The 23,166-nt window shown below is 35.4% G+C and overlaps 1 protein-coding gene across 2 annotated transcripts; it reads left to right on the top strand.

The window, feature by feature from the left end:
* Window positions 1-4: 4 nt before the first annotated feature.
* MRPL13 (mitochondrial ribosomal protein L13) lies at window positions 5-22,392 on the top strand. 2 transcript variants are annotated; one of them, XM_036436881.2, is made up of 7 exons: window positions 5-160; window positions 2,978-3,101; window positions 8,221-8,314; window positions 11,092-11,152; window positions 16,206-16,292; window positions 16,779-16,900; window positions 22,111-22,392. In XM_036436881.2, the coding sequence occupies exons 1-7, from the start codon at window positions 134-136 to the stop codon at window positions 22,130-22,132; spliced, it is 537 nt and encodes a 178-aa protein (XP_036292774.1). In that variant the 5' UTR covers window positions 5-133; the 3' UTR covers window positions 22,133-22,392. The 2 variants fall into 2 exon arrangements, with proteins under 2 accessions (XP_036292774.1, XP_036292778.1); XM_036436885.2 differs by lacking the exon at window positions 5-160 and adding an exon at window positions 330-422.
* The last annotated feature ends 774 nt before the right edge of the window (window positions 22,393-23,166 follow it).

Below are 23,166 nucleotides of genomic sequence, written 5' to 3'. Positions count from 1 at the left end.
GGGGAGAAGCTGCCGAGTGCCGGCCGGCCTAGGAACCGTCCTGCTTGGGTGGATGCGTTTCCCGCCGGATCGGTGAAGCCGCGGACCGCCTCGGGCTCCGGACACCGGAGGACGGCCCCGCGAGTTGGGTAACATGTCGAGTTTCTCCAAGGCGCCCCAGGTGAGCTCGGACTCTGGGGCTTGATGGGACTCATTGCACTGGCAGGAGGCGCTCAGTGGCTCCAGCTGGCTCAGTGAAGCTGGATGGGCAGGAAGCCGAGTCCTTGGTCCAAGGGGTCCCTCTGGGAAGCACTGATAAGAGGGTCTTGGCTCTGGCCCCTACTTGTTCTTGTTCTCTTTGAATTCGTCCCCTCCTCTTTTCAAGCAGCCCTTTTCCACGTCTTTTGTTTCTGGCAAGAGTTTTAGGAGAGAAGGTCAGAGAGGTAATAAGATGGACCACGTAGGGCATTGTAGATCATTGTCAGAGTGTGCTTTTTACTGAGTAAAATGAGAGCCTATTGGAGGTTTTGGAGCCAAGGCATAAGCTGATCACAAGTGTTAACGGTAGGACTCTCGCTTGCTGAGTTGAAAAGACTGTTTAGAGGTGGGGATGGGTGGTGGATAGAAGCCAAGAATCCCGTTGGAGGTCGTTGCTGTGATCCAGGCTAGCCAAATGCCGGTAATACACAAACCAGGGCAGTAACCGTGTGGTGTTGGAAAATGGTAAATTTCTATTTGATGGTGGCGCCAATAGGATTTCCCAAACGATTACATGTGGGAGGATAGCAGAAGAGGAAGCAAGGATTGCTCCAAGGTTTTTTTTTGTTTGTTTGTTTCAACTGCCAGAAGGGTGTGCCATCAGTTGAGATGGGGAAGGCTAAGACTGTTGAGTTTTGTGTTTCAGTTTAAGATGCCTCTGAGCCCAGTGTGAGTCCTTCCTGGGACCAATAACTGTTACCTGTCCCTGATTAGGTAAAAACAAGAATTAAAATCAAACATTTTAAAACTTGTGTAATAGTTTGGCATTGTGGCAGAATTTTAATTTTTTAGCAAAGTTTTTTTTTCTCTGGATTGGTGGATATTGGATTGGGGGTTAACTAGTCTTTTGCTACTTGTGGTTTAAGCAGCACTGAAGAGCAGATGTTAAGAGGGCAGTTGGATCCCAGTGTAGATGAGCTCAGGGAAGAGGTCCAGGCTAGTGATGTGGATTTGGGAGTCTTCAGCATACATGTGGCATTTAAAGGTATAGGTCTGGATGAAGTCTGTGAGGAAGTGAGTATAGAGAAGAGAGGAGTGCTTATAGCCCGAGTTCTGGGACATTTCAACATTTCAGAGGCAAGGGATAACAGGACCACCAGCAGAGCAGGTGGTATCCTGGGAACCAAGTGAAGAATATCCAGGAGAATGAAATGATCAGCTGTCTGGAGGACTTAAAATTGACCTATGGATTTAGGAGGATGAAGGTCTTGATAACTTTGGCAGGCATTGGAGGGATAGTGATAGCTGCAGGAGAACAAAAGTCAGATTGGAGTAGATTGAAAAGAGAATGTGGAGAGACAAATTGTAATGAAGAAAAAGGAAAGGAAAGAAATGAGGCAGTTGCTATTGAAGAAGTGAGGTCAGGAGTTGCTTTTAAAAAAATTATGGAGAATTGCAAATCACATATAAAAATAGATGTCACCCACTATCAGAAAACTCATAGCCAATGTAATGTCATCTGTACCCCCATTGATTTCCTTCCCTTCTTTATGAATTTGAGGTAAAGCACAGACTCATTATTTCATCAGTAAACATTTCAATATGTTCTCCACAAGACAAGGATTTTTTAAAAATCACAATATCATTTATCAAAGCTAAATGAAAAATTAACTGTCATCATCAAATATCCAGTATGTGTCTAAATTTCCAGTTTTATCACAGATCTTACAAATACATAATATTTTTATAGTTTGTCCCTTTGGATTAGAATCCAAAAATGCAATAAGATGTTTTGGTAAGTCTCTCTTAATAAATGGGTCCCTTTTTCTTGCAATTTGTTGAAGTCACAGGATTGTCCTGTAGAATAGAATTTGTGCTGTTTGAATTGTTTTATTAGTCCATAAGCTGAGAATGGTAGGGAAAGGATATAGGCTAGAGCCATCTTTATTTACAAAAGGCATGATCATCTATTTTTTTTTTAAATCAATTTACAAAAAACTACTAAATCTGATGAATATCTTTAGCAAGCATACAGGATACAAGACCAATATATAATAGTGAAGTGTAGTTCTATATAGTAGCAACAAACAATCAGAAATTAAAAATACAATAGCATTTACAATGGCATCAAAATACATAAAATAGGGATAAAGCAGACAAAACATATGTAAGGGGAACTAAATAGAGACTAGAAAAATGAGAACAGGAGAAAAACGTAATTGGTAAGCAGTTTTATAGGCTGATTTGAGGTTGTGATCATTAAATTGAAAATGAAACCAGCTAGCCTAGTTGTATTTTTTCCAGCATCATGTAGCTGCTTATACATGTGCATAGAGGAAGAATCTGGTCAAGATCTTTCTGGGCTGTAAGTGTCCTTGCGTATGAAGGCACTATAGGTACTGAAAGGATAGTGATCTATGCCTAAGGCAGCCTAAATATGTCTAAGGCAGTTTATTGTTTTTTTTAATTATGATTATTCAGCATCATTCATCTATACTTCTCCAGCCACATTCTACTATTTAATTTTCCCTTTGAATTAAATTCCTGAATAGTCTTCAGTTCCTAATTCACAACACATTTTACACTTCATACAGACTTCTTATCTTTCCAGGTTTTCTGCTACGCCAGATAAAAAAATATAAATGTAAAGGGGAATATAAATACTTGGAATAGTTTTAATAAAGCATGATGCATATTACTAATAGAAAAGCAGGCAGGAAAAATTATTGTATTCTTTGATGATATATAATAATTATTTCTATTTTAATTAGAATTTTGTTTACTCTTCTGCTTTTCCAAGCAATGGGCCACTTTCGCTCGAGTTTGGTATCTCTTAGATGGGAAGATGCAGCCCCCTGGAAAACTGGCTGCAGTGGCATCAATTAGACTTCAAGGATTGCATAAACCTGTATATCATCAAAAGAGTGAGTACCATTTAGAACTGTAAATTAACCACAATTTACATGCCAGAATAGAATCTTGAAGTAGTTTGAGTGGGCTGTTTTTAAGGACCTCTTTTTTTCCTGATGATCATTTATTTCATTCTAGCTAAAAACCTACTAGAGCACTAAAATGAATCTGGCTTATTCATATTGGCATACAGACCAATATGCCTGGGACAACCCCAGTTTATACCATTGCCCCAGGAAAATTGTCAGTGATCCCACTTTCACACTCAGAAATATCCTGATTTGGACTATAAATTATATGTTAATTTCTATCCATGTTTCGTCATGCAGCAATATACGTTTGAATGTACAGGTTTTAAAAATGAGCACATAAGCTTGCCCTCTCTTCTAAAAGCCTTTTCCTCCAGAAAGATATGTAGAACTAGCTAGGCATGGAAAGCTTACTCTTTGCTATTATAAATTAATAAGTTTGCTTTTCTGTATCCCTTTTCCAAAACAAGTTGCTTTCATACTAAAAGACTTCTGCTTATTATAGACTACTAGAGGCTAATTTGTGCACAAGTAGGATCCCTAGGCCTAGCCTGGCCTCCAATGCATGGCCTCTGTCGCCCTGCAATGTTACGTGAAGCTCTGCCCCGGGACACTCCATTCCATGATGCTCACAGCCTCTGCCCCTTGACTGCTCCACAAGGTTCCCCCTGCCTCGCCACTACTGCATGAAACTCCCCCTGCCTCTCCACTGCTCAATGATGCTTCCCCCACCCCACCACTGCTCTGTGAAACTCCTCCCATCCTCCCTCCTCCCCCTTTGCTGCAGCTCAACAGTCCAGTCACCAGTCCCCTGTCCCCCACCCTGACTCATGGCAAGCAGTTTAGGAGCTGGGAGCGAGGAATGGGACCAAGAGGTGCTCCATACACCTTCTGGCTACTGGCTGTTTGTCATAACGCCATAAGGACCCTTGGGTTTTTATTATATAGTTTTGATTGACATCACTTAACCTAGGCTCATCAGTGTCCAACCTACTGAATCCAGGTGTCATTCCTCACCTTGCTTGACCTGTCAACAACATTTGTTGTGGTTGATCACAGTTTTAATTATCTTTATTTTGTAGCATGAAATATATATATACAAAGAGATAGAAAGATATAGATGTATCTATCTACATAAATATATAGGTATTATTTTAAAGAAAATTAATTGTGATAATGAACTCAATACCCATGCACTCAGTTTTCCAACTTATTTTTGGGATGACAAACAGCATTGCTATCAATATTCTTGTACCTTTTTTTCTGGTGCTCACATGGAAGAGCTTATCTGAGTCTCAGTAAAACAGGAATTTCTGGGTCCAAAGCTGCCTGGGAAGCTAGCTAGTCTTTATGCCAATGTCCTCTCCTGCCAACAGCATGTAAGTTTCTGTTTCTCCTCATCTTTAGTAACACTGAATATTTTCATTCTTTTTAATTTTGAATACTAGAAGTGAAATACTCTCTTAATGGTTTTAGCCGAGACCAGTTTGGCTCAGTGGATAGAGCGTCGGTCTGCGGACTGGAGGGTCCCAGGTTCAGTTCCGGTCAAGGGCATGTACCTTGGTTGTGGGCATGTCCCCAGTAGGGGGTGTGCAGGAGGCAGCTGATCGATGTTTCTCTCTCATTGATGTTTCTGACTCTCTATCCCTCTCTCTTCCTCTCTGTAAAAAATCAATAATATACATACATATATATATATATATATATATATATATATATATGCATATATATAAGAAATGCTCTCTTAATGGTTTTAATTTACATTTCCCTGATTCCAATGGAGCTATCTTTTCATTTGTTTATTAGCCTTTTATCATTTCCTCCTCTGTGAAATATCTGTGCATGTCTTTTGCTTTTTTCTAATTTTTATTATTAAAGTTCTACATTAGCTTTTTCAGAAATGTTCAGTATTGTACAGTGAATTTTTTTATGCCCTTGACTTGGATTCCATAGTTATAAACATTTTATCATATATTTTTTACTCAATCATTTGAAAACAAGTTGAAGATGTTATTATTATCTTAACTACATACTCTAGCATATATATTCTAAGTAAAACTATATCTTCCTGTGTAACCAAAATGCTGTTATAAGCAAAAAATATAATTATGCAGTTTAATACCCAGTGCAGTTTCAAAGCTCCCTGGTAATCCCAAGAATATTTTTTTTAGCTATTACTTTTGTGAACTATGGTCCAACCAAGGTTATATATTGCCTTTAGTTATCTTTTGTTTTAGTGTCTTTTAATCTAGTATAATCCTTCTCTTATTTGTTTCTTACCATTAATCTTGTGAGGAGTCTAGGCTAATTTTCATGATGAAAACTTTTTAAAAACACAGTTTTCACTGATTTTCCGGGATGCCATTCTTCCTTTTCTTCACCTCTCATTGATTCCATTTTCTCGTTCCCTTTTGCTCTCTTCAACTTTCTAAACTCCCAGACATTTTTCTCCCACTAAATATTGGGTGTGTCTCAGAGCCCAGTCCTTGAACCTATTCACATTCCCTATAGGATTGCATTCAGTCTCATGCCTCTAAATACAGGGTAGGGAAAAAAAAAAAAAAAAAAAAATACAGGGTAGGGCAAAAGTAGGTTTACAGTTGTGAATACATGAAACCCAATTTATTCTTTTATTATTATTTATAAATTATTATATTCTTTTCATATGAGCATCTATAAACCTAGTTTTGACCCACCCTGTATAATCTCTATGCTGAAGGCTCCCAAATTTATGTCTCCAGTTTTGACCCTTTTTCTATATTCCAGACTCACATAGCCACATTTCTACTCAAAAAAATCTTGTATCTTATAGACATCTGCAATAGAATAAGTCTATTTGAAGATGTTTTCCTTCATGATTTTCTCTGTCCTGAGAAACAACCTGTTTCTTCCATTTTTCCCATCTCAATTAATTTTAGTTGCTCTAGTTAGAAGTTTTTGCTTTATCTCTGACTCCTTTGCAGTGATATCAACAAAGTGATAAACAAGATCTCTTAGGTTGTCCTTGTAGAAATGCAAATGATGCACAATGTGGGGAAAGGGGGAGTTAGCAGTAGACACCTAATTTCCTTCTTAAGGTATAGCACTTACCTGGCCCTAAATGGAAGTTCTGCTTCCTGAAAAGCAGGCCATTATTGCAGAAGTGTTCCTTACACTCTGATGAGTAATCATTCTGCTGGAACACCAGAACTTTCCTGGTTGCTTGTTAGGCCATCCCTTTCTAGGAAAATCGCTTTTTTTATGAAATTAGAAATTTACATTTTAAAGGTTGAATTGTAGTTTTGTTTCGCACTAAATTTAATATATAACTTACATCAGCAAAACTTGTCCTGTCCACAAGATGTCACTAAAATCAAAACTTAAAAGTTTTCAGTTTATAAATACTATGTTGTGTATTTATTTTATTTCTAATATTTATTGGCTTAACCAGTATTGTTAAGCATGCGTTATTTGCTCATAATCATTGCAAAATGTTTATTTGAGAAGTGATATTTAATTTTCTGTCTGAAATATGTCAGTCTGTTGCATGCTTCATTGTCTCTGGTTCTATTTTTTATTTCGTTAAATCTTTTAAGGACTTGTTAGGGGAAAAAAATTTATGATGCTGTTCTTAAAGTAACCCAGTTTGCCCATTTTTCTCTTGTTGTTCGGTTAAGTGTCAATCTATTTTAAATGTTAATCATTGAACTATTTTAATTTTGCCATCTAATTTTTCAAATAAATTCAGCTTCAATGAAAAGTTAAAGATTCCATTTTCCCTCTAAATAGGTATCATGGAAAGAACCTGAACAGGGTTTAAGTAATTTGGGGTGTGAGCTTTTAGCAAATCACTGAATCTTAATGGCCCTTAACTTCTTCAACTGTAAATGTCTGACTGAAAGCTAAGGAATTTCAACATTCTTTGAAACTATATAGATATCTTGTCACCCTCTTTGTTATTTTGGTTTATTTGCCCCCAACTGCCTTAGTAACCTACGATGTGTCACTTTTAGGAACTTCAGTCACCAAATGCTATCAAACTATCCTTTTCAACACACTATGGTAACAGCAAGCTTCCCAGGTTTTCCCTTCACATCTCTGGATTTTCTTTCAGTTTAGTGAAGAAAGCTCATCTTTCCTTTACCCTTGTCCAGTGTAGACTATGAACTTTTTCTCAGAAAATTCTCCATTTAAAGTCTAACTTCTGTATGGATTCACATAATGTAATCTTTACTTTTCATATTCGATGCTTATTTACACTTTTTATTTTATCAGTTCTAAAATCTTTTGAAGTTTATTTTTTCTATTAGTAGGATAAATACTTAATAAATGTTTCCGATTACTTGATCTTGTCACATATAGTAACTCATGAAAATTTAGATGTTAACGTTTGGGGGGGGTGGTTGTGTGTGTTTTTGTTGTTTGTTGGTTTTTTAGATCAATAGACGAACTTAGGGGTACTTTTCACTGGAAAATTCGTCTAATACATATATTTAAATTTTCAGGTCATCCCATCCTGTCTAATATGAATGCAGTCAGAGTTGAGAGTGATCGTTTAAATTTAACTAGTTAAATATGGTTGGAAAAAATATTGGGTTAAGGAGTTAAGCATAAGATCCTAGTACTCTTTTCTCTACATTTAAGAAGAATAAATTGTGATGTTTTACATTTGTTTTCAATTTACCTATTGGCAAAACATATGCTTTTTATAACTACATGCATATTGTTTTCATTTTCTTTTCTGTTTTTAAGGGAAAATTAAAATTTAATATAAATACATTTTAGTGAAGTGAAATTATTAATAGAAAGATATAATAGAAATAACAATAATTTGCTGTTAATTTAAATAATTTAAAGATGTATTGTTTATATTGGCATCTTTATTAAATTTTCTTTCACCTTCCAGTGTTGAGATTTTCCAAATGGTTAGCCAACTCTTTCTATACTTAGATGTTGTATAAAGCAGAAACAGAAACCCATTCAAGGATGTTGATGTTGCACTGTGACTTCCTTTATATTTTTAATGTGTTGTTTAGACTTTGGTAAGCTTTATAAATAACCAAGGTCACTTCTGCTTAAAGATTTTTTCATATAAAAATATTTTCTTTTTTCTTTTTAAATCTAGGTGACTGTGGTGACCATGTTGTCATAATGAACACAAGGCACATAGCATTTTCTGGAAACAAATGGGAACAAAAAGTATACTCTTCACATACTGGGTAAGACGATGCCATTGTCACAGAAGACAGGCAGTAGAAATGTATTACCTTAATAACACCATTGATCTTATGTAAAAGAAAAATGTCTTTTCAAAATTTGGCATTTAAAAAATACTAATTTTACTCATGGTAATATATAATTTACTCAATCAAAAAAACACACCTGGACCAAATCACAGTTATTACTAACAAAACTTGTTTTTCCTTGAAACTTTTCATATGAACTTTTCCAGGCAAGATTATTCTCATTTTTTAGCCAATATTCTTACTTCTTTCTTTCTGCTTCTATAATTCATCTGTTTCCAGAACCATCCTGAACATCTGAAAGTACTTGAGATGTTTTAGTGGCGAGCAAAATCCCAAGTTTGGAAGATGCCTAAAATCTCCACAACATACCCTTCAAGTTATAGGTGTCTCTGCCTATGTTTGAATAATACCAGTCTCGTAGCTCATAAGATAGCCCATTCATTCCCCTTTGAAGTGCTCTAAATTTCAGAAAGATCTTTATGCTATTGAGTCATAATCTGTTTTTCTCCTGCTTTCACGTTAGTTTTATTTCTTCTCCTTGGGACATAATGAAATAATTGTATCTCTTCCACATAACATTCTTCAGATAATTTTGAGACCATCATCAGCAGGTGCCCATTGGCTTATCTTTTCCTTGGTCTTTAAACATCTGTGGTTCCTCTGGTTCTTTATATGGCTTCACTTCAAATACCCCCACTGTAAAATTGTCACTCTTTTCTAGATATAATCATTGTTTTTTGTTTCTCTATTTCTGGTGACTCTTGACTTACACTTTGGACATAGTATTTTTATTATGCTCCTAGTATTTTTTTGCAATTATGTATTCAGCATTTATCTTTCTAGTTATAAAAGTTTTAATGCATGCTAATGTTAGAAAATACAGAGAAATTTGGAGACGTAACTAAAAATCATCATCATCCATTAAATGAACATTATAATATATATGTTTATATCTTTTTTTTACTTAATGTGTTATTTTCAGTCACTGTGTAGTAGTGCATAATATAATTTACCCGCGAAACCGGTGTGGCTCAGTGGTAGAGCGTTGGTCTGCTGACTGAAAGGTCCCGGGTTCGATTCTGGTCAGGGGCATGTACGTTGGTTGCGGGCACATCCCCGGTAGGGGGTGTGCAAGAGGCAGCTGGTCGATGTTTCTCTCTCATCGACATTTCTAGCTCTCTATCGCTCTCCCTTCCTCTCTGTTAAAAAAAAATATATATATATATATATATATATATATATATATATATATATATATATATAATTTACCCTACTTAATCATTGCTCTGTTTTTGAAATTAACATTTTGACTTTTATAAAGAGCTGGGAAACAAGCCAACTGAGTATTGCATTACTCAAGTTGTTCCCTTCCTCAGAATTTTCAGTATAAAATCCAAACTTCTGAAATATAAATGTGATTATGGTTTAGAAGTCGCCATCCTAGTGTTAAAAATAGATAATCTTTAGTGTAGAAGGTGTAAAGTATTTTTCCCCCTGGAGAGAAAGAATATAAAAATTGAAATCTATACAGTATTTCTTTTTCTGAATCTGAAATTCCATTGTGAAATAAGTGAATTTCAACTTGAAAATTATCTTTCTCAGCAAATTTATAAATATGCTTTCTTAAATTTATTCCTAAAAGGTGCTTCTTTAAATCATCTTAAAAAATGTTTTTAACATGTTGAAAAGAAACTTATGAAAGGAAACACATTTAGGTTCATCTTAAACTTTTCTTGCAGAGTTCACTGATACTATTTTTTTCCCCTTCCTTGAAAATCATTTAGACTTTATTCATTCATCCATTATAATAAAACCTTACATCTTAATATTGTTTTTATTTTAAATTTAAGCATTTTCACAAACATTTTCTCAATTGACTCATAAAAACCTTGAAATGTAGCTGGTGAAGAAATTATCATTGTTCTTATATGAGTAAACTCATATAAAGTGGTAAAATGAGTTGCCTAATATTAGGTAGCCAATAGGAAATCTAGATTCCAGACTTTAATCTGTGGTATTCAAGTGACTGAGCTACCTCTAATATTATCCCAAATAAACATATTTTTAATCTCCAATTTACACATTTATATAATTTTTTTATCTGAACCAATGAAATATTTTATTAGTTAGGGGCAACATAATAACTCTTAGATAATAGGAAATAGAATCATGGCCTAAATCTTTAGAGTTGGAACTTTATTTCAGAACCAGATGGTCTACCATTGTTTTCCCCAAAATTGACCACTAGCTTATGCAGACGTTTAGTCTAATTTGGCAGGGAATTTTTACCATTGCTCTTTCTTTCTTAATTCAAACAGCGATAAACTACCCCGAGATAAATAAATGAATGAGTGAGTGAGCAAGCGAGCGAATGAGTGAATGATGAATAACTAAATTCCAATAAAAATATAAGTAGTCATGCCAAGAAATTTTCCAAGATGTGAAATTTTTTTGTGAAATAATGATGGTTTCCCACATAAAAAAATAGTATTTCATATAGCATAGGCTACTACTTAATTTTTTTTTTCAATTTTGAAGAACTGTTTATTAACTGACCAGATTATAAAAATAACAATGGTAGATATCTTAGTTCATCTACTACTACTTAATTTTTAAGACATAATGAATAGCATAGTTTCCAGAAACAAGTATAATTTTATAATAAAAATAGTTTTATATTATAAAAGCATATTCAAGAATACAATACCATAGCCTACTCCCAGCTTTAATGTCTTTGCTTCTTTTAATAGCTACCCAGGTGGATTCACACAAGTAACAGCTGCACAACTTCACCAAAAGGATCCAGTGGCAGTAAGTCTATTGGATTTTTTTACTTTTATTTTTTTCTGTGTAAATTCTAATGTAGCTAGCATTCAAGACTATAAATTCTTCATGCTAACTCTACCACACAAGCTTTGATAAGTATTATTATTCAGTTCTATATATTTTAACATTACTATTTGGTATGTTTTGCATTTAGTCAAAAAATGTTGATGCTTTTTAAAAATTTTCTTGACACCTGCAGGATCACCTAAAATATATGTTTGCTAAAAATGTCTTGAGGAAATACACTATATGTTTATCCATTACAGCAAATATGTTAACTATATTGTTCTAATCTTATATTCTTATTTACATTTTTGTTCACTTGATTTATTGATTATCTGAAAGAGCTATATTAAAATTTCACTTGTAGATTTAATTTTTTTCTTGTAGTTCTGTCAGTTTTTGCTTTGTATGTTTAAAGATTTAGCATTAGATAAATTTAAGTTTGCAATTATAATCTTCTAAATAACCAATGAGGGTGTATGCACTGTCCCTCTTTATCTCCAATAATGCTTTTTAACCTGAGGTCTATTTTTTTAAATATCAATGTAGCTCTACTATAAACCTTCATTTAATAGTATTAGCCTAATATAACATTTTACAGTTTTACTTTAAATTTTACTGTGCTATATTTTATTTTATTTTTTTCTCATTTTCTTACCTTCTTTTGGATTGGTAGAGTTTATTAGATGTCTAAGATTACCCAATGTATTTACTTTCTTTCAAATAAAATCAAGGAGGCCCTTAGAAGATTTTTAATACCTACTTTCTCTCATAATCAATGTTTTCCCTATCCTTAAGATTTTTTTTTTAATATATTGATTTTTTTACAGAGAGGAAGGGAGAGAGAGAGAACTAGAAACGTCGATGAGAGAGAAACATCGACCAGCTGCCTCTTGCACACTCCTTACTGGGGACGCGCCAGCAACCAATGTACATGCCCCTGACCGGAATCGAACCTGGGACCTTTCAGTCCGCAGACAAACACTCTACCACTGAGCCAAACAGGTTTCGGCAAGATTTTTTTAAAATTAAATTTATTAGGGTGACATTGGATAATATGATCATAAAGGTTTCAAGTGTCATTTCTATGATACAAGATCTGTACATTACATTGTGTGCCAACCACAGAAAGTCAAGATTTTTTAAAACCCTTTCAATTCAACATTCTTGTTATTAGTTTATACAGTTATTTTTTTTTATTTTCTTTGCTTACAATCCCTTCATGTAACTCAGCCTTCCTTCTGAGTTCTATTTCCTTCTTAAAGGAAATTTTACTATTTGTTTCTTTTTTAAGCTTTGATAGTACACCATAACTCTTACACAAATTATAGTTTTTAATGTTTTTAAAATTAAAGTTTATATATTATTTAGATATCCTCACTAGGAGGCAGTATAAATCAACTTTTTGAAGAATTTAGCATTGGGTAACAGTAATTTCATTTTTGTATATAAACAAAGAATGAAATGTATTACAAAATGTTGGATGGAGACGTGGAAACTATTTTAGAGTTAAATCCATTTCAATTATCACCTCATTAAAAGATCTTAATTTTTTTTTAATTCCTAATTTTGACTCTGTGTTGGCATATTAAGGAAGAAGTCAATAATTTTACTTCCAATACCTATCTTTCTGGAGCAGTGAGTTTCTCCCAGCAGATAATTTGCAAGTCAGTACTTAGTGTACGTGGCTTGTAAGAGAATGTGTTTTGTATTGCATTCTTCTGATATTCATGGAATAGTATTTATAAAATACATAATACATTTAATAGTTATTACTATGTTGTTAAATATTTCAAAGCATTTTAAAATCACTAAGATTATTCAAAACTCAAATAAATATATTGATTCAGCCCTTTCCTTCTATCCTTTATCCCTCTGTCATATATTTTAGTTTCTGTAAGAGCTTTTGTGTCCTTACATTTTTCTTTTAACATGGTTCCTTTCTTATGTTTCTCCACCTCCTATAATTAGTTAATAAAGTTATTTTGTGTGAATTACAATAAATGGCACATGCCCTGGATTACAAGTTATCTGAACAAAGTGATGTTTATTAACCTCACCTTGTTTTATCTTTTTCACTTTCTGAATTCCTGAAAGCATTTGCTTAAGTCTATACAGCTAGAACTACTTGATTGTATGTGCATGTTGTGTCATATTTATTTTGGGTATATTTATATTTATGTTTGTGTATCTGTCTTTGTCTCCTCTCAACTTATAACCTTTTTTAGCTTTTTCTAATTAGACTGTTATGTTTGCATTTTTTAATAGAGTAAATTTTTAAAATACCAACTTGTTAATTCAACTAAGAACAACTAAATTGTTTAAGAACATGGAAACCAACTGCCATGTAATCTTACTATTAGATAAAATTGCTAAAGGGATGATTTTTGAGGATATAAAGACTTGCTGACTTGCTTATCCAGAAAAGTTGCTAAGTAATTCTAACATTGTCAGTTTCTACAGAAGACTTTTTAAAACATTAAACATTTTAAAGGCTAGTTTCTAGATCAGTACCGTCCAGTAAAACTCTCTCTCTACCTTGACGGAAAGTTCTGTGTCTGCACTGTCAAAGATGGTCACCACTAAGCCACAAGTGGCACCTGACCACTTGGAAACTGGCTGTGTGGCCAAAGAACTGAATTTTCTTAATTTGATGTCAACATTTAAATAAAGTCTCCAAAACATAAAGTACGAACAGAACTGAGCTAAAAAAAATAGATGGAGAATATGTATGGGATGTCATTAGCTTTTATGTGTAGAAAGGTTTTGATGAGAAAATAGAAGGAATAGAAAATCCTTTTATAGTGAAACCCTGTTCTAACATGAATTGTTTTAAGGCATTTAGCTATAAAGCATGTGAAATTATATCCTTGAAATGTGAGTACAGATGATGAAAATCTATACAACACTCCAAATGTCTCCTTCAGCAGTTTTGTGAAGAACTCACCATGTATTACTATACACTGTATGCCAGGAGGCCCCCAGGAGATTAAGGAGCACAGGGTGACCCTGTGTGGCCTTCTCTTGACAAAACATACATGAAATCACTCTTAAACCAACAGTGAGGATAACCATCAGAGGGGAAAAGTAAATCATGGAAAGGTTAGTTTATAATATTGGTAATGGGTTTGATAGAGAAAAGTAACATTTGTCTTCCTGGTAAGATATGGACAGAAACACTTGAAGGTGTGATTTCCTGTACTGTATATCTATTCTGGGAGTTTTGACTGCCTGGTTTGAATTCACACATGGACACTTATAGATATACTAGAGGCCCACCATGTAGGGTTCCCTGTGCCTCGCCTGCCATCAGGATCCTGTCCGTGCCCCATGATGCCTTGCACAATCCGGCATGCATGGTCTGCAGACACTGCTGGTGCCCCGCCCACCACGAGAGCCGCTGCTCATTTGGTCGTGACCACAGGCCTTTTATGATATAGATTAGAGGCTCAGTGCACAAAATTCGTGCACAGGGGCAGGGTGGGGGTTGTCCCTCAGCCCAGCCTGCACCCTTTCCAATCTGGGACTCCTCGAGAGATGTCCAACTTCCCGTTTAGACCCTATCCCACCGGTGAGATCAGGACTAACTGGGCAGTCGGACATCCCTCTCACTGCCTTCCTGATTGCCCCTGCTTCTGCCTGCCAGACTGATCACCCCCTAACCACTCCCATGCCAGCCTGATTGATGTCTAACTGCTCCCCTGCCAGCCTGTTTGCCCCCAACTTCCCTCCTCTGCTGGCCTGGTCACCCCTAACTGCCCTCCCATGAGGGTTGATCGCTTTCAACTGCCCTCCCTTGCAGGCCTGGTCCCTCCCAACTGCCCTCCCCTGCTGGCCATCTTGTGGCCATCTTGTTTCCACATGGGGGGTGGATCTTTGACCACATGGAGGCAGCCATCTTGTGTGTTGGAGTGATGGTCAATTTGCATATTACTCTTTTATTGGATAGAATAGAGGCCTGGTGCACAGGTGAGGGCCAGCTGGTTTGTCCTGAAGGGTGTCCCAGATCAGGGTGGGGGTTTCCTTGGGGTGTGGGGCAGCCTGGGTAAGGGGCCTATGGTGGTTTGCAGAATGGCCATACCCCCCCCCCCCCCCCCCCCCCCCCGCTCCTCCCAGTGACCCAAGCGGAGGCCCTGGTATCTGGGATATATTTACTTTCTACAATTGAAACTTTGTAGCCTGGAGTGGAGCCAAGCCTCCTGCTCACTCCATGGCAGCAGCCATTTCTGTTTGGGTTTGTTTACCTTCTATAATTGAAACTTTGTAGCCTTAAGTGGAGGCTTAGGCCCTCAAGGGCAGGCGAAAAGCTTGGCTTCCTCTGTTACCAGGGAAAGGCCTCCCTCCTGCTCTCTGTGGCTGTAGCCATCTTGGTTGGGTTTATTTGCATACTTGCTCTGATTGGCTTATGGGCATGGCTTGTGGAGCAGAGTGATTGTTAATTTGCATATTACTCTTTTATTAGGTAGGATTATATCAAGGGAATTGTAAAATCTCACTACATCAGTTTTCTCCTCTGTAAAGTGAGACTCACATTGTAAACCAAATCAAATATAATGAATGCACTAACCACTATACACATAGCAAGTTCCATGAATGTTAACCATTACCACTATTGTAGATTTGCGACCTCTTAAATTGGTGTCTGTATAGTCAGGCTTAGTGTTTGAGATGGAAACATCCTACTCTATTAACTACACAGTAAATATTTGAGCCATAGGTGTTTGTAAAAGCTTAGAGAACTTCTTAGTCTAGTAAAATTGGCACACACATAGGTTATTTTTAATTTCTTTCTTTTGCCCTTTTTGCTAATTAAAAAATAAATTAAACAAATATAGAGCCTAAAGAAACAGTGATGTGTAAGTAATAAAAGTTCCTTTTCTATTGCTGCCACATATTCACTCTGGTCTCAGATTGTTTCCTTTCATGTACCTATTGTCTTGGCCCACTGGTTTTCATCACTGTCTAACTAAATCTGCCTTCTTAATATTACAAGTTATATTTGTATGTTACTGAGTCCTACCTATGTGTTTTCCAGATTGTAAAACTAGCTATTTATGGCATGCTCCCAAAAAACCTTCACAGGAGGACCATGATGCAGAGGCTGCATCTTTTCCCGGATGAGGTAAGTCAGTGGTCATTGGTAACGACACTTACCCTCAATTAAAGACTTTCTCTTCTTTTAAAATAATTGTGGTGCTTATTTTCAATAGTTTCATGTCAAACTCTGAATTTCTTTCTGTACTTTATAGTGAGCTACTCTGATAGCAGTTGTTCATATTTTAAGTCATAATATGAGCTATTATTGGACAAAAGTAATTTATATTTTATTCATTTTAATAACTGCTTTTTTTTTTTTTTTTTTTTAAACAAGGTACTGTGGTCAGAGTTCCTGTTAAGTTGAGGATACTAATTGGTGATTTCAAAAACAGTAAAAACTGTGCATTTAGTTTACATTGTATCTGACTAGTAGTAAAAATTCTGTGAATCATGCATAAATAATTTAGGTTTGGTTGCTAATTAGGTCCCATGATTTAACTTGGGGACACATGTCTCTACTCAAAAATATTCTTCTAAAAAGTACTTAAGCCTACATTTTCATTTAATCCAGGATATACCAGAAGATATTCGTAAGAATTTAGTGGAAGAGCTTCCACAACCACGAAAAGTACCCAAACGTCTAGATGAGTACACACAAGAAGAAATAGAGGCTTTCCCAAGATTGTGGACTCCGTAAGTCTTTCTTTTTTCTGTCTTTGTTTTTAATGTTTGTTTGTTGTTGTTTTTTTTAAGCTAATAAGGCTTAAATGATAAGGCTCTTGAAGTAGAAAGAGTGAACTCTTTTACTTCTTTGGATACTCTTTGTAGCTTCTACCCGCAAACAAACTCTAGATGTAGATAGTTTCTAAATCTTAAGACCTTGCCAGGCAAATGCAAAGGTGCTCAGAGGTGCCTACAATGGTCAGATATTTTGTTTGGGGGGTGACATTATTTTGATTAATTGTAGTCTCTTAGAATGATACTAAATGACTTGTCATTACTTAAAGTGATTTTCCATTTTCCAGATTGCTTCACTAAGCAGAGACTATTATATAATATTGTAATGAATAGTCCTTAATCCTAGATACTTATAGTCTTAATCCATATTGGAAAACAAAAAACTTTTTCTCTTCCTCTTTTCTGTACAGTTCCATATACCTCACGTCTGGAAAGCTGCTTAGGTTTGACATACTCGCTCTCATCTGATTACTTCCAGGTTTCTTTGCCTGGCCTTCCACCTCTTCATGACCTGGTTCCTCCCTATCTCTTCAGCTTAAATTCTTTTTCTTTTTCTTTTTCTTTTAAACTATATTTTATTGATTTTCTACAGAGAGGAAGAGAGAGGGATAGAGAGAGTTAGAAACATCGATTAGAGAGAGTCATCGATCAGCTGCCTCTTGCACACCCCCTACCAGGGATGTGCCGGCAACCGAGGTACATGCCCTTGACCGGAATCAAACCCGGGACCTCTCAGTCCGCAGGCCGACGCTCTACCACTGAGCCAAACCAGTTTCGGCTCAGCTTAAATTCTTCCCACTCCACGGCACTGTTCAAGCAATAGCAGGCTGCTTAAGACTGGTAGTCTTTTATCCAATTTAACTCTTACTTGCTCTTGTTCTGCTCTTACTTCTGCATAAAATAAGTCCCTCACCCTTTCTTTTTTTTTTTCCAGGTTTCCCTGTAGCAGGAATATGTACTAGATACCAGCTCTCCTTTATGCTATTAAAGTTGTGATCTTTCCTCATAAGTACCCTTACGCACAACATACATGGTGGGGCAGATGTAGGCTTACAGTTTGTGAGTTTACCTTATTATTATTACTTATGAATTGATGTATTATTTTCCATCCAAGCAACTATAGACTTACTTTTGCCCCACCTGATAAATTAACTTGTATTCCCAAAATAATTAGGTATGTATAACTTAGTAAAATTTCAGGCTATATCATGATATGTGTACTAGTTATTAAACATAAATCAGTTAATATTTTATTCTGCACTTTAGAACATCAAGTCTACTTAGTTTTTATTCCTGTGGAATGTATGTAATAAGGAAAACGTTTGCATTTTTAGGTTAGTAATCAAAAATTATCTAAGAAACAGATGATCTTTTAGTTCAGGACTAACAGTACTTTCTTCGGTGATTAAAAAAATACAACTCCAAATCAGAGCTGTCTACTGTAGTAGCTCCTGGCCACATGTAGCTCTTAAGTACTCACCCTGAGCTAGTATGACTGAGGAGCTGAATATTTAATTATATGTAATTTTAATTAATTTAAATTTTAGTAGACTCATGTGGCTAGTGACTACTTTAATAGACTCTGCCATTTTAGTTGTTTGCAATGTCATAAAGTTGTAGTATTGAATGTTATTATATACACTAGAATTAAATTATTTTAGGTATCATGCAATGCAGTCCATTGTAAATGGGTTTCTTATTACTGGTACATTTGCTTTCATATGGAAAAAAATTTTTTCCTCATTTTGGAGAAGGAACTTGCTTAAAATATGCTTCTGTTCCACCCAAAATAGCTAAGCCAAGAATATAATCTTTTTTTCGAATGTAGTAACTGGACTTTATCCAAGGTAGATCTGCTGGTGAATCTGCAGAGACTTGACTCAAACAGATGTACCTGGATTGCATCATAAATAAATGGACACAAAAATAGCTTGTTTTGTTTTTTTGTTTCCCTAGCAATAAAACTTGAAATATGTTCATAATATAAAAATGTACATTTTGTAATTGGAATTATCATTAGCTTTTGGTTAAGTATTAGTTTTTCTACTAGACAGAAAGCTTTTGAACAACAATAATAATAATAATTGTCAAACTAAGCTTTGAACCCAGTTGGTAATTGACAACATTTTTAAAATCTTAATTAAAAGCTACCATTGTTGGAATTTAATTTAAATTATTTTAAATTACTTACAAAATTCTCTCAGGTCTAACTTCAGCAAACATGAAATGTTTTTTTTTTATGCTAGTTGTTTAGTCATTTTCAAAACAATGGTAAAAAAGAAGGAAAAAACTAATTTTGAGAAAACTATAAATATTTTTTATAGTTAAAATCCATTTTCTCATATGAGAAGTATTGCTTATATACCTCACTTCTTAAATTAATGAATACACTTGATAGATTAGTACTTTTACATCTTATGGATATGTAATTGTTATGTTATGAAGTTACATTTTGGGCTTTTGATGGTACAGAGTAGATGTGTGTTTGCCACATGTAAGTGTGTAGGATGCTCACTTAGAACTTATTTCTCAAAGAAAACAGTAACAGAACTATCCTTTTTTCAAAATTTGCTGAGATTATAGCTCTCAAATGGTCATAGCCTTCAAATGGTTAGCTTATTTCATTACTATCGATAATTATTTCCATAATCATTGCAGTTTTGCCAACACATTACAAAACCACAATAATCATGGAAATCATACTGCTAGCATTGTAATGGAAATGTTTCATTATGTATGTTAAAAATAAAACTTGGATCATTTTAAGCTCTTTGTTTTCATTTTTTTAAAATTCTGTAAGAACTTTCTTAGGAAAAACTAGGTATGTGAAATTTTTCAACTAGAATTGCTTCACATTATCTGCAGTGATAAAACAAAAACAAAAAGAAATGTTTTTTATGTCTCACACATTAAGTCAGTACTGTTTTATTGTAAGCAAAATCCTCACCTTTATAGAAAACCTAAGGGTGGAAAGTTTCAGCATCAATAAATGCTTGAAAACAGATGTTTACTATGAAAAACTCTTATTCATAGTATTCAATGCTCTTTTCAGAATGTGCTATTCGAAGTGTGACCACAAGGGAGAGAGGGTGGTAGTAGAGATGAAAGGGAGGAGGTATGAGTACAACCATGATCGCCCCTAGAATTCTCTTCCTTGAAAGCAGGATTATGTTTAGGTTGTTTTATAGGTTAATCCAGGCAGACCTGGGAAAAGAAAAAAGGGTTCCGGATGCCAGAACATTAGCACTGGAAAGGCAACCTGTTGAGCACCCTGTCCAGTCTATAGCTCTAGGACCCAGCAGAGATGTAGGCCTAGTGTGTGCCTTCTGATGCAAAAGCTTTTAATCCTAAACATTTACAGGTTTCCAGTTTTTGTTAAATTCATATCCAGAAAAATACTATTTTTACCTATGCCTTTATAAAATGTGCTTCAGATCAGAGACATAATTACAGATAGAGGAGAAGGATTTTTACCTTTTCAAAATCCATGAGGAGCAAGGATCTAGACATCTTCAAGATTTTCCGTAATTTCATGCTAGTCTAGTCATGTAACATTTTCCTACAAGATTTAACTTAATTCACTGCTCTTTAGTATTAGCTGGACCTGGGAGCAAGGTTACATTCCAATTTTCCCATTCATTTTAACCAGCTCAGCATTGGCTCAAACCATATACCTCAGTATTTCCAGTGCTGAATTTTGCTCAAATTAGGCATTCTAAATTGTTCTAAACTGTTCATTTGGATATGAACAGATTAGAACTAGTTGTTAAAATAAAAAACAATTTCTCTTTAAATGATCAAAACCAAATCATTTACTATCTTAGCCAACAGAATTTAGGATTTTAATGCAATTGTTGAATGTAACTATTCCTGTTAGTTTTAATTGAACAATACTATGATTTAAACAAATTTTTAAGTCTTTTGAGTTTAATTTTTTTCTTAAAGCACTGTTGAGCCCGGCTGGTGTGACTCAGTGGTTGAGTGTCGACCTATGAATTAGGAGGTCACGTTTTGCACATGCTTGGGTTGCAACTTTGATCCCTAGTAGGGAGTGTGCAGGAGGCAGTCAGTCAGTGATTCTCTCTCATCATTGATGTTCCTATATCTCCCTCTCTCTTCTTCTCTGAAATCAATAAAAATATAATTTTTAATAAATGCCTTGTTGAACTTTCTAATCAGGCTGGTAGTGCAGGGCCAGGAGAGATGAGTGTAAAGGCAGCATTACTCTGCCTCACTGTTACCTGGACAGCCTTTAGTTCAAGGAATATGTGATTTCGCCGGATTTCCTGGAATGGTTAACTCTCAATAATCTCATCTGTACAATGGAAATGACTTAAAACTCGATCAAACCAACTTTTTACTTTTTTAAGATTATTCTGCTATCTAAATTTTATTCTAGCCTTAAATATTTTGTTGGAGTAAGCATGATACTGAGAAATATGATATAGGAATGAAAAGACATAAGACCTATCTGTAATACTTTCCCAATAAAGACAAACTTTTTTAAAAGAAGAAGAAAAGACATAAGGCCTAAGGGAAAAGAATAAAATACTTTTGAGATTACACTTATTCCCACTTTATGGACTTACAATGGAAATTCAATGCTTTTTCCCCTTAGAAAATAAATAATCTTTATAGAGCAAATAATATTAAATGTATCTAATTAAACTTTATCATAAACTGTGTGTTTTATAGCTTTATTTTATTCACAAACCAAATGTATTTTCCATTTTATAATGAAAACTAAAATCGACCAACAGTTTTTTCCTGAAGATTTTTTTTGTAGAAATGTCCCATTTTTAAGATAATGTAAATGTGTTGGCCTCTATCATTCCCATGTTCTAATTTGAGCATCTGCATTTTTGAGATGTATTTGTTTCATGTTAATGAGATGCAGTGTTTTGCAAGTATCTAATCCCTTAGCCATAATATTGTACACTATTACCACCCCTAGTGGCAAATTAAACCATCTGTACTTAACCATTCTACTTTGTAAGGATTTGGCTTTAGTGTTTTTCACCAAAAACTTAGAAAATAATGTCTGTAGATGTTTCTCAATGAACAGCTAATGTCATGTGAAATCAGAGAAATAATATTCCTTCATCAGGCAAGTGAAAATGAAATAATGATTCACGAAGACATAAATGTTGATATTTTTGTTTCAGACCTGAAGATTACCGGCTGTAGAGAAATGAAAATTGCAGAAAATCTCAAGGAGATGATTGAAACTTCTTCCTGATGAGTTTCTCCTGAGCTGCAGGGCTGAGTGAAGCACTGCTGCATTGGGGTGGAAGCTGTTATGGGCGCTGAACGGTGGTGGAGAAAGGTCAGGAAAGGATCTTCCTTCTACAGGAAATTGTAATAGAATCCATTCTTTTATAGAACTGCTGTCGTGTAAATTGGATTTGAATGTTATCAGTGGGATAAGAATAAAGTTGGCTAACTCACTTGGCTAACTATTCCGTTTTTGCATTCTTTTAAAAAGTCCTGGGTAGCATTGCAGTGAAAGTTGCCAATAAGGACCCATCTATGCACATTTCCTGCCAACTGGGAAGAGAGCCTCCTTCACTTTTCCTTCCATGACTACTTTATCTAACCTGCTGTCCTTATAAATTCACCCTTACACTCAGCAGGGTAAAATTTCCCCTGAAGTATTTACAAACTGCTACCATCCTTTCTCCATCTAGCTTCTCGGCCCCCATGACACCAAAATAAAGTAATGCCTAACTGTTACCTAGAAACCTCACTCCCGTTCTGTGCTATGTGCACACCACTGCGCCATATCTCCATACCTCCATAGGATCCTACTCACTTGTGTCCTGGGCACTTAGGTTGAGCTGCTGAAATAATCTAGCAAAATCTGATCTCCAAAAATTAAATGCTAAGCCACTGTATTTGGCCATTTTTATGATGTTTTTTCTTTATTTTTTCCCCCCTTTTCCTTGCCCTAGCCCAGTGGTTGGCAAACTTGAGCCATATGGGGCTCTTTGGCCCCTTGAGTGTGGCTCTTTCACGGAATGCTACGTGCAGGCACGCACATACAGTGCATTTAGAACTTTGTGGCCCATGCACAGGAGTCAGTTTTCGGCTCTCAAAAGAAATTTCAGTTGTACTGTTGATATCTACCTGTGTTGACTAATGAGTTTGCCAAGCACTGCCCTAGCCAATCAAGGAGTGGGTTTCAGACCATCTTTCTCATCCATTCAGCAAAGTATTGAATG

The sequence above is a fragment of the Pipistrellus kuhlii genome, unplaced genomic scaffold (assembly GCF_014108245.1).
Source record: "Pipistrellus kuhlii isolate mPipKuh1 unplaced genomic scaffold, mPipKuh1.p scaffold_m20_p_14, whole genome shotgun sequence".
Lineage (NCBI taxonomy): Eukaryota > Metazoa > Chordata > Mammalia > Chiroptera > Vespertilionidae > Pipistrellus > Pipistrellus kuhlii.
The sequence above is the reverse complement of the archived record's forward strand: the minus strand, read 5'-3'. Positions and strand labels throughout refer to the sequence as shown.